General features: G+C 34.7%; 3 protein-coding genes across 3 annotated transcripts; all 3 read right to left on the bottom strand.

Moving 5' to 3' along the window:
• Positions 1-4,632: 4,632 nt before the first annotated feature.
• Positions 4,633-5,129, bottom strand: LOC141714933 (uncharacterized). Its single transcript, XM_074518429.1, has 2 exons — positions 5,064-5,129; positions 4,633-4,974 (listed from the first exon to the last, which is right to left on the bottom strand). The coding sequence occupies exons 1-2, from the start codon at positions 5,127-5,129 to the stop codon at positions 4,633-4,635; spliced, it is 408 nt and encodes a 135-aa protein (XP_074374530.1).
• Positions 5,130-5,132: 3 nt separating this feature from the next.
• On the bottom strand, positions 5,133-5,954 carry LOC141714938 (uncharacterized). The gene has a single exon (XM_074518434.1). The coding sequence runs from the start codon at positions 5,952-5,954 to the stop codon at positions 5,133-5,135; it is 822 nt and encodes a 273-aa protein (XP_074374535.1).
• Positions 5,955-7,380: 1,426 nt separating this feature from the next.
• Positions 7,381-8,897, bottom strand: LOC141714954 (uncharacterized). The gene is made up of 3 exons (XM_074518450.1): positions 8,852-8,897; positions 7,766-8,744; positions 7,381-7,600 (listed from the first exon to the last, which is right to left on the bottom strand). Exons 1-3 carry the CDS (start codon positions 8,895-8,897, stop codon positions 7,381-7,383), a joined length of 1,245 nt encoding a protein of 414 aa, XP_074374551.1.
• Positions 8,898-12,263: the final 3,366 nt, after the last annotated feature.

A 12,263-nucleotide genomic window follows, 5' to 3' on the forward strand; every position in this document is an offset into this window, starting at 1 on the left:
CGAAAATTCAATCGCTACTAACAACACTAAATCGACAACTATTCATTTAAAATTGCGGGTAAACATTACTTTATTTACCATGTTAATTGGTCATTGTAGTGGTGAAAAAAACTAGTTGTTAATGTTGCAGCTGGCACGGGATCATCTATTATGTCGCCTTTATTTTAGACTATTTTCGTAAAAAAGATTGATTTTGTTTTTTCCTGTTTCATATTAAATCATTTAACTCTTAACTTTCTATCTTCCAAACTTGACCAATGTGATACGGAAAAAGAATACTTTCATAATGATTCTCTCTTGTGGAGAAGATTTTTGCACAATCAGTTTTTTTTCCTTCTCACTTTTGGCTCGTATTTGAAAGAAAAAATGACAAGAATTTGTTTTACTCTTTCATCTTCAGAATTATGCAGATTGGTATTCATTTTAAAGATAATTTCTTTTCTTACTCCACCTTTTATTATGATGTAATTATGGATTCATGGTTAGTGTTTAATAGGATAAGAAGTATTAAACATATGTATTATTATCTTTATATTGCTTATAGTGTTAGAGCATCTCCAATGATACAAAACCCTTGACTGAAAGTCTACGTGGCATTCCATATATATTATTATAGAGATTATGTAAAAAATTTATGCACTCCAATGGTACAAAACCATTAGCTAAAATTTTAGTCAACCACTTGATGTTAGCTATATTTGTTGAACCTCCGAAGAACTGTAGCGATGTGCCAAATCAGCTGTTACCATACTGAAATAAAATATTTTATTTATAACAAACAGAAATAATAATAACATGCTATTTTTAAAATATAGCCAACCATTATAGCCAACTTGGCTAAAATACAATCTCTTATAAATTCAGTAAAATTTAGATAATCAGTATTTTATATTATTTAGCCAGCCATTTTAGCCAAGAACCATTGAAGATGCTCTTACTATTTTGCTAGACATATAAGTTATTATTGTAAAGGAGGCGATATCAACGTAGACGAGGCGAAATGCATAACGTAACAGAATGACATAAGAATTTCAAATTGAATAATACAAAATCTGTTTGCAATTTCAAAAGTTTGAAAAGCACATCCCGTGATAGTATTTTTTAATGTGGTTCCTGGAATTTAGTGGCACACTCATATACTTTAAATTTCAACAATTACTTGAATCAACTTTTCAATTAAAACAGAACTCAAAAGGTTCAACCATTATTATAGAAAAATTAGTACCTTAATAGAAATTAGTTGGAGAAAACTCAATCTATTTTTGGTTTATTAAAATTATTAATCTGTTAAAAAAATTAGGGTTTACTTAATTTCATTTAATGTTAATATCCATACTAATTTTCTTAGATTTTCTGCAAAAGGACCATATATAAATAATCTACATATTTTGTATTGTATGTCTATAACAAGTATTTATCGAACCGCGCGAAACGCGGTTTTTACCCCTAGTTATTATAATAATATATTTATAAGGAATTGGACAAAAAAGGAAGGAAGAGAAAGAAAAGGAGTCGAAAAGAGGAAAATTGAATTTTTTATTGATTAAAATAAAATAAGGGATGATTAGATATATAAGATATAAGATTTTGTTTTTAACTTTTTAAGGTATTACTAAGAACCTGTTGGAATACTAATTTTATTCAAAATTCTTGTAATTTTAGTTAAGAGCTCGTATAAGTAATATGTTGGACTTACTCTAACACCCGATATTTCATTTTCATTCTCCTAACCCATTTATTACCCCTGTCAATCATTGATTTTTTCTCTTTCAACGGTATTCATGTAGTATTGGTAGAGCATCTTCAATGACATTGTTAAAACTGTTATAAATAATATGTTATTATTATTTTAGTTTGTTATAAATAAAATTTAGTCCGGTGGAGTTGACCATAATAATTGATTATATTTTAAAAATAATATATTATTATTATTTCATGTTATTATAAATAAAATATATTATTTGAATATGGTAACAAATTATACGTAATTTAACTACACGTTGTTAGAGTTTCGACAAATACAGTTAACATGGAGATATTAGCTAAATTTTTAGGTAAGGGGAATGCATCGTTGGAGAGAATTATTTTTTACATGATATCTAAAATATATATTATAATATATTTGACACATTTTTAGCAAAGGGTTATTCGCAATTGGAGATGCTCTTATACTAATTATTATTTGACTTCATTTTTTTAGTAATTTGTAATAAGATAATGTTTTTTTAAAATGAGAAATGTTAGAGTTCAAAAAATCTTTTCCAAATGACGAGTTGTCACCGTGCTATTGAATGTTCACACATAAATGAAACGAGTCTTTCGTGTTTTAATATAAATCCTACAAATTAAAAGATGACACGTGTTATTTGGGGAACGTTTTTGAGAAATTTGTTGGGGACGTAGCATTGTTCTTATAAAATTTTACCTTTTAATTTTATTTTCATGTAATAAACTTATTAATTAATGTAATTATTAATTTACATTTAAATATTTTTCAATTATTTTATAACTTATAAGTTATAATTTATCAAACACGTTATAAACTTATAAATAAGTTACATATAAAATTATCTAAACATCTAAAAGTTATTACAATCATATGCATTTTTTAACTTTAAATCATAATTTTTTTTAAGAAAGCCCAAATGGTCAATAAATAGTTTCTTTTAGTTCCTATAGTATCATAGGGAGAAATGGGCTTTAGATACATAACTGTTTTAAAGTTCTGCACTTTCTACTAATAAGCTAAGTTCTCTAAATTTTGGGCCCAATACCGTTAAACATGCTGGTCTCCTTTCACGAGTCGGCCCATGAAGATACGCATCTAAAGTCCAAAACAAGCATGTAAATACGACAAATGATTGATGGTTAAATTTGTTTAGATGTTCACCACATGGAAGAATTTTTTTTTTTTTTTATAGTAAGTAACCCGTAGCCGCTACCATTCGGGTGCGTACTGGGTAAATCCTACGGGCTCACGCAATAGCCTGCAAATCATGTGAACCAAGGTAAACCGCATTTAAGCGACATACTCTGACTCATGTGGCCTGTAAATCATGTGAACCAAGGTAAACCGCTTAAGACATAATCATAAATTCTGCTCCCGTGGGATTCGAACCTGTGAACAATTCTTCTGCCGTGCGATTCAAATATTTAAATTTACAATGCAGACGAAGTCACTGTTTTTATTTTTAAAGAGACAAAGCATGTGCTTGACTTAAATTGTACAGACATGTCACATATATGAATATATGATATATATACGAACAAAAATATGTAATTATTTTGATTCGCCACCATGGACTACAAATATGTCTCTGTATGGTCAATTGCACATAAATTATCCAGATAGATCCTAAATAATTTTAAATATTTTTTTAATAAAAATATAATATTTAAATTTTTATATAGAAAAAGATTTTTTTAAAAAAAAATATAGAATTATATTTTATAATAGCTTTAAAATACATACCACACATGAGACAAAAGTATGTAAAGAATTGAGTGAGACTGAGAGAGTAGTTGGTAAATGAAAATAATGTACTTCATCAATTCCAAAAAACAAGTTTTTGTGATTTTTTACGCATATTTTAAGATGTATAAAAGTCATAGTTTCGCATATATTTTTCTAAAATTCTTTTTTAATTAAAATTTAATATATCTACTTTTATTTGTAAAAAAAATTCAAAAAAATAATGTATGAATCTATTCTTTTTATTCACATAAAAATACGCGTAAAATAGCAAAAAAACTTGTATTTTGAGACTGATGGAGTATACAGTCGTATATGTTTTCGGATCCTGTTAATTCAATGGTTCTACATATTTTTTACGTATAAATTTAATATCCAAAATTGATGCGAAAGTTGAAAGATACGTCATTCCGTGGATACTTATTTTTTCTATTAAAATTTCTTATATTGGCAAAAAATTTATGTGAATATAAGATTTGTGAAGTATTACATTTTATAGTCGTGACCCTAATTATCAGTAACGTTTGAGAGCATTTTTAACAAATTCTTTAAACAAACTTTTAAGTGTAAAAATAAAGAATATTGTCAAAACTGGAACTTCAAGAGATTTTTAGAGATTCTTTAAAACCTTAAGAGGCTCCTCTTCTACTCTTTTTTAAAAGCCAACCACTTGCTCTTAACTTATATTTTATTATAAAATAATTCAAACACCCATTTTCTTTCTACACTTTGTATTGTGCTTCTATTAAAGAAATATATTTTAATATTAAAATATTATTTAAAGAGTGGATATAAAGAGTGTTGTTGAAAATAAATATACATTAAGTTGTTAAGAGTTAATATTTTATAATATATTTGAAGAATGACTTATATTTAGAGATGTTCTAAGGCGGTCTACAACTCCTAAACTTTTGTCTTTTAAAGTAAATATATATAACATTACATGATGGTTGTGTAATTCATGTATGTCAGGTTCCATAAGCTGATTTTAACTAAGGCCTGCGAATCACAGTACTGCTGCGCATGTTAGGCCAATAGCGGTCTTTGGTCTTTGTGTATTCATTCAAAATTCATAATTATCTTTCTGTTATAATAATGATTGTCAAATTTTACTAAGAAGACTCGTGATATTTTTTTTTTTGAAAATTACCGTACTTGCATTAAACCTTCTTATCAGCAATAATAAATTCGATAACTTCAGGAGCAGTATTTAGCCACTCCTGAGGACCTGATATAGAATGTGCCGCCTTTGCTAAAGTATGGGCCACACTATTCGCAGATCTATACGTAAACACAACTAGCACATCATTGAAGTGCTTAAGTAAGTCGACACAATCATTAACAATTGTATCAAAATAAGATTTTCCTCGATTCCCCGTTAAGGCATCAACCGGCAGCTTGGAGTCAGATTCAAAAATAACCTTAGCACTCCTCCAATCTTTAATCCAAGCTAAAGCTTCCTTTAGGCTTAATGCTTCTGCCATCTTTGGCTCCACACAGGGCTGCATTTTAGAACATTGAGCACAGACAAAGTCCCCAGCTCATCTCTAATCACACACCCCATGCTAATATTATTCGCTTGAGAGAACACCGCTGCATCTATGTTCACTTTTAGCCACCCTGCAGGTGGCTTACACCACCTTCGAGCACCCAGCATTTTCTACGTACCTGTATCTTTCTCCTCCTCCTGAGCTTTCTTCCAGTCATTAAACAAGTTCAATGTTGCTGCTTTTACTCCAAACACCGAGGTATTCACACGATCCCAGACCAATCTATTCCGTCTATTCCACAAGCTCCAACAAAACAGGCCTACCAACGCACTCTGGTCTTTACGACACACACTGAAGATTTTTTGCATCGTTACAAAGACATCTGAGTTCAAATTAACTGAGACCACCTCCCACAAACCCACAGACTTCCATACATCTTGAGCAAAGTTACACTCAAATAATATATGTATTGAGTCCTCGACACATGACCGACACCACAGGCAATTTGTACTCAGATTCACACTTTTTGTTGCAAGAGCAGCTGCTGTAGGTAAGCAAAATCGACAAGTCCTCCATAAAAAATTAATAATCTTACCTGGAAGATTTAAAGACCATAATTTCTTCCAAAACACCGCATTCGGATAATCCATCTCTCCTTGCAATTGTCTGTAGCAACTACGCACAGAGAACTCACCTTTTACATCCAATAACCAAAACCAAGAATCGTTGCGTTGCCGAACTGGAATAGGTATCTGCTGAATCAATTTCCCGTCCCTTCCATTGCATATGTCTCTAAGCAATTCATCACCCCACCTTGTTCCATCCTCCTCCATCAAGTTATACACCAAAGTATCCGACAACTCTTCAGGCATTAGAGTTGTGAGAAAGCCATTCAGCTTACACGACAACCAAGGTATTTTCCATACTTCCGTAGATCGACCATCTCCAATGCGCTTTCGACAATCCTGCTTAACCATATCTTGAGCTTCCATAATGCTTCTCCTGACATAACTGGGATTGGCCCCCAGTGTCGCATTAAGAAAATCGGAATTTGGAAAGTATCACGCTCGTAACAGATTTGTAACAAGAGGATTGATGTTATTCACAAGTCTCCATCCCTGCTTTGCTAGCATTGCCCGATTAAAGTTCCTCCGACTTTTAAACCCAAGACCCCCACATTCCTTACTTAGACAAAGCTTGTCCCATGATAACCATCGAATACCGTTTCCAGATGTTTTGTTACACCACCATAAAACATTCATTTTTCTTTCAATTCCATTACAAACTTCAATTGGAATTAAGAAAAGACTCATCCAGAAGTTTGAAATTGCCTGCACAGCTATTTTAAGTACCGTCAACTTCCCCGCTTTCGACAAAGACTTACCCCCATATCCCTGTAATCTCTGTTGAACACGATCTTGAATAAAATCAAAGGTTGAGATTTTACTAGGCCTTATCCTCATAGGCATGCCTAAATAATTTCCAGCTTCTTGAACTTCCTCCACACCCAAGTAATTACACACTACTTCCTAATTCTCAGCAGAAGTATTTGAGGAAAATATAATTGCAGACTTACTACAATTTATTGATTGGCCTGATATAGATTCATATCTTACTAGAATGTTTTTCATTACCCGTGCCTCAGGTTCAGTAGCTTTGAAGAACAGATAACAGTCGTCTGCAAACAGAAGATGAGAAATAGTAGATGCATCTCTAGCTATCTTGCACCCATACAACAAACCAACTTCCTCATTCCTTCTTATGATCACACTTAATCCCTCAGCACATAGGATGAAAATATAGGGGGAGATAACGTCTCCCTGACGCACTCCTCTCTGAGGTTTCACGTTGCCAAATACATTTCCCTCATGGAGAAAGTTATACTCAACTAAACGTAATACCCCATAAGTCTATCAATCCACAGCTCACAAAAACCAAACCTACGCATCATGCTTTCAATGAAATGCCACTCCAGCCTGTCATAGGCCTTTAAAATATCTATCTTCAATCCCGCGATTCCATTTTTTTCTTGCGTTTTCCTCTTCATATAATGATTAATCTCAAAAGCAATAAGTGCATTATCGGTTAACAACCCACCCTCGATAAATGCACTTTGCTTGTTAGATATCAATGATCCCAAACAAGGTTTAAGTCTATTTGTCATTACCTTAGACAATATACGAAGTAATACGTTACAAAGAGAAATGGGCCTTAGCTCAGTCATTTTTTCAGGTGTTTTCACCTTAGGGATTAAGCATACTAAAGTGTTGTTCATACCTTCAGGAAACTCACCTATAGTAATAAACTTCTGGCAGAATCTAACTACATCTTCCCCCACCACACCCCAATAGGTTTGAAAAAACGTCGGGTTTAGCCCATCCGGCCCGGGTGACTTATCTGGGTGCATTGAAAATGCAACTACTTTAACCTCCCCATGAAAGACACCTCCTCCATCAAGGCCACATTATGCTCTGCAGAGATTTTCCCTACAGTCTCATACCGTGACAACTCCCCTGTCATATTTGTAGTTGTAAACAATTGTGCAAAATAATCAGTCACCACTCCCTGAATTGCTTCTGTTGTTTCCACCCAGTTACCTTCTGCATCCTTGATTCGCTTTATCTGGTTATTCCTTTTCCTAGGTGACACATATTTATGAAAAAAATGAGTATTTTTATCCCCTGCCTTTAACCAGAATTGCTTCGCCCGCTGTTTCCAATAGCTTTCTTGTTTCTCCAATAAGTTTAAGAACTCCCATCTCACCTCATTTTATTCTTGAACTCCTCTAGTATCCCTTCTTGACCTGAGCTTCTTAAGCCTGCGTCGACAGTCTTGAATTTTGTCTCGAAATTTCTTGGTTTCACCCCCACCCCATTCATGGAGTTTAAAACAACAAAACTTTTTTTTATCCAGAATTCCTTGTCTTTCAGTGCTTGCCCAAGCATGTTTAACCAAATTCAAACATTTTTTTTCATGAATCCAAGTATTCTCAAACCGAAAACGAGCACCCCTTGGCACATAAACTTGCTTATTTAATTGAAGATACAAAGGAAAATGGTCAGACGTAGAAACATCCCATACCTTCACTTCAGCTGCAGGAAACAAATCCTGCCATGCTTGGTTAGCCAACCCACGATCTAACCGCTCATGAACCCAGTTATACTTTCCCCGAGAACGCTTCCATGTAAATTTATTACCAATGAATCCAAGATCAAACAAACCACAAGCACCAACCATTTGAACAAAACCTTCCATCAACGCCCTCGGATGCTCTCTCATCCCCCTTTTCTCCTTTTGATACATTAAATCATTAAAGTCCCCTATTATACACCAAGGCAACATCGAACTATCTGCCAACTCATGAAACATATCCCATGATTCTCTTCGTCTCTCCCTCTCCGGACAGCCATAGAATCCGGTGTACCTCCATCGACCCACCTGCTCATTAGCAACTTCAAAATCAATATAATGTCTCCCACTATTAATAACTCGAACCCCTCCTTCATTTTTCCACATCAACGCTAGCCCCCCACTATGACCCTGCACATCTACAGCCCAGCACCCAGCAAAATCTATTTTTCTACACACTTCCTCTACTTTATTCTTCTTAACTAACGTTTCAGAAAAAAAAATCAAACTAGGCCTTATTTGACGAGTGATTTCTTGCAGAAATCGAATTGTACATGGCTTGGCCAAACCACGACAATTCCAGGCTAAGAGACTCATTGGGCTAGGCGGGCCTGGTCTCCAGGTCCCACCTCTATCAAGTTTTTTGGCCCATTCTATAAAACAAGCCCAGTATTCATATTGTCCAGTCCATCAGCTAATTTTAAATTATCTTCCTGCTCCACACGTTTCCTTTTTGCAACCACAATATTTATCTCCTTACCTATTATAGTGCTTATCTTCCCCCCATTGATTTGAATTAATTCCATCGATATCAACCCCCTGATTTCTCTCCACAATTTGAATTACTCCATCCCCTCCTATAATTTCTCGCATCTTTCCATCAACTTCCATAAAATTAGTAACCACCTTATCTACACCGTACACGGCTGTCCCTGCGCTTTTTCCGCCATTACCAGAACTCCATGCACCACCTCCTTCAGAGCCATTTCGCAGCCATCTCGCCCCCTTATTAGTATTTCTTGCATTCCGACTAGGGGCTCGTACCGACTCCCATAAGCTTTTTCAATTTCCTTGTCTGGATTTGCATAGATGACTGCACAATCGCGTTCTGAGTGTCCCAGCAAACTACAAACGAAACAAAATGTGCTCAATCTCTCATATTTGAAGTTAATCCAACTCCAAATCCCTCCATCACGTTTAATTTTCATTTTTTCTCTTTAAGGGCTTATTAATATCCATATTTACACGAATACGCACAAGCGGTTTCCACACTCCATCAAGATTTGCAGGATCAGACTTTACAAATGTGCCCACATAGTTACCTATGTTCTGCAGTATTGCTTCTGAGATACATCCCTTAGGCAGATCGTACACTTTTAGCCATATATCTATCTTATTCAGCTTTAGCAAATGAGGATCCTCCAATTCCTTTATTGGATGATATACCAACAAACTCTGCTCGAACGTCCATGGTCCCCCCTCGATAACTTTCTTCATATCCAAAACAAAATAATAAAACAAAAGAGTACCTATATCCACCAATATCATGAATCTCCATTCCCTCTCTTGGTCTCCATAGCGACGCAAGAACATTACACATTGCATTGAAATTGATATTTTTCTCCGTGAGGAACTTCCATACCAATACAAACGTAGGCTTTATTGGATGTTGTTATTCCTCCCTCATAATAAGACCGCCATCCTCCTCCTCTTTCAATGCTAGCCTCGAATACACCTCCTCCAGATTTGTAGTAGTCGAACTCATATCTTAAACTAATGATCAAAAACTGAGATACACAATATTCTTAACTCAGAGAATTAAAACAAGACTTATCACACAGATAAGACAAAAAACCTCGTCATATAGATCGAGACTTGAGTAATGGTTTTTTATTAGAGAGAATTAAAAACCTTAAAATGTAAGACCAAGAAACACCTTACGGTCCATACCGTTCTTGACCTTTTCTGGCACAACCCTTGTATAATAATTCATTCTTTCAGTAGTAAGACTCGTGATATTTACTAAAGACGACTCGCACAACTTCTCAGAGAAGAAATTTAGTAAGGAAGAATTTTGATTAAAATCCTATCTTATCCTTTCGTAGCACGTGCAATCCTATATTATCTTTTCGTAGCACGTGCAATCCTATCTTATCTTTTCGTAATATGTGTAATCTTATCCTATCTTTCTGTAAGTATAAATAGGACCTTCAGTTATTGAAATCAAACACACTGAAAAATATATTGAACAATAATTCTCTCTCTTCAATTTCTACTCTATCTGTGTGCATTTATTAAGTCATACATTATCCAGTAATTCGAGATTTAAAACACGTTATCAGCACGAGTCTCTGCCAACTGAAACTTTATTCTCGAAAGAGCTACGACTTATTCTGACCCACGAGTCTCTGCCAACTAAAACTTTGTTCTCGAAAGAGCTCCGACTTATTCTGACCCACGAGTCTATATCAACTAAAACTATTTCATAAAAATAGTTGCTACTGAAAAATCATCAGATACGTCCCACATGCTCTGCCCAGTTACCTGAAGTACATAACACGTCATTCCTGAAGAATGAACGTGGGAAAGGGCATAGAGGAGAACGGGGTTATGGACGAAACCATGGATGAGGAAATTTCCGTGGTCGGTTTCGCAATCAATATCATTCTGGACACCTGAAGTGGTAACATGATAGTTACAACTCTGGCAACGTGAAGTGCCAAATAAAAGAAATGCACCCCAAGAAGGAGAGAACCGAGACATCTGTCATAGGTGAGGATCTGAGGGGCACTGACAACGTACTTGTCGCACACCCAAACATCTTGTTGACCTCTACGAGTCATCCAAAAGAAATAATGGAAAGTGAGTAGAAACCAACTTCGCTAATCATAATCTAGTTAATAAACCAATCAATAAGGTCTCAAATGAAATAGACACTGGTGCTAATCTTTATTATGGTTTAGACGACTATACTTCATATGTATTGTCTTGCTTTACTTATTTCCTTTGTGTTTTACTTATTTCCATTATGTACTCATTTTATGTACTTGTTTCATGTTGTTGTTCTATGTACTCGGTGTGTTTTTTTTAATAAAGATGTTTTTCGTCTATATATGTATAGAGATGGAAGATATATGCATTATGGACTGCGCAACCACACACTATTTTACAGAGTCATAAATATTTCTCACAGTTGACTAAAACTAACTCACATGTCTGGATGGTATCGGGTACATCAAATATAATAGAAGGTTTTGGGAAAGCTAGTTTTCTTCTACCAAATAAGACACACATACACATACAAGAGGCTCTATACTCTAGCAAGTCAACTAGAAACCTACCGAGTTTTAAAGATATCCGTCTTAATGGGTTTCACGTTGAAACTACTAATGAGAATGAAAAAGAATACCTTCTCATCACCTCAAACATCGTTGACAATAAAAGGGTCTTAGAAAAATTCCACTCGGTTTCTTCAGGATTATATATTACGAGTATACGAGTTCTTGAATCTCATAATGTCAAAATCCCCAAAGTCGTATACCCAAAACTACTTTCCCTTTGGCACGAAAGACTCAGTCATCCAGGAGTATCTATGATGCGTCGTATCGTTGAAAATTCTATGAGACATCCTCTTAAAACTCAAAAGATAATATCCTAAGATGAACTTCATTGTTCAGCATGTTTCTTAGGAAAATTGATTATCCGACCATCCTCAGTTAAGTTTCAAACCGAGTCCCCGAAATTCTTAGAAAGAATTCAAGGTACCATTTGTGGTCCTATTCATCCATCTTTTGGCCCATTTAGGTACTTTATGGTTTTAATTGATGCGCCAACTCGATGGTCTCATGTATGTCTACTTACAACCCGAAATACAACCTTTGCCAAATTACTTGCCCAAATAATTAAACTCCGAGCTCAATTTCCTGACCATCCCATTAAATCAATTCGACTAGTTAATGCTGCTGAATTTACATCTTCGACTTTTAATGATTATTGTATGTCAGTAGGAATCTCAGTCGAACACCCGGTAGCTCACGTACATACACAAAATGGTTTAGCAGAATCCTTAATTAAAAGACTTCAACTTATTGCCCGTCCCTTACTCCTAAGAGCAAAGTTACTTATATCTGTTTGGGGTCATGCAATACTTCATGCTACAAATATAATTAGAA

This window comes from Apium graveolens, chromosome 1, assembly GCF_009905375.1.
Source record: "Apium graveolens cultivar Ventura chromosome 1, ASM990537v1, whole genome shotgun sequence".
Lineage (NCBI taxonomy): Eukaryota > Viridiplantae > Streptophyta > Magnoliopsida > Apiales > Apiaceae > Apium > Apium graveolens.

What these genes read in the sequence shown, in the direction of transcription:
- LOC141714954 (XM_074518450.1), bottom strand. Translation starts at nt 8,897, where the DNA reads ATGGAATTAATTCAAATCAATGGGGGGAAGATAAGCACTATAATAG. An exon ending in GAAGATAAGCACTATAATAG is followed by an intron (nt 8,745 to 8,851) that starts GTAAGGAGATAA and finishes CTTGTTTTATAG; the next exon opens with AATGGGCCAAAAAACTTGAT. An exon ending in CGCAGGCTTAAGAAGCTCAG is followed by an intron (nt 7,601 to 7,765) that starts GTCAAGAAGGGA and finishes TGTGTCACCTAG; the next exon opens with GAAAAGGAATAACCAGATAA.
- LOC141714933 (XM_074518429.1), bottom strand. Translation starts at nt 5,129, where the DNA reads ATGCTGGGTGCTCGAAGGTGGTGTAAGCCACCTGCAGGGTGGCTAAAA. An exon ending in AAGTGAACATAGATGCAGCG is followed by an intron (nt 4,975 to 5,063) that starts GTGTTCTCTCAA and finishes TCTAAAATGCAG; the next exon opens with CCCTGTGTGGAGCCAAAGAT.
- LOC141714938 (XM_074518434.1), bottom strand. Translation starts at nt 5,954, where the DNA reads ATGGAAGCTCAAGATATGGTTAAGCAGGATTGTCGAAAGCGCATTGGA.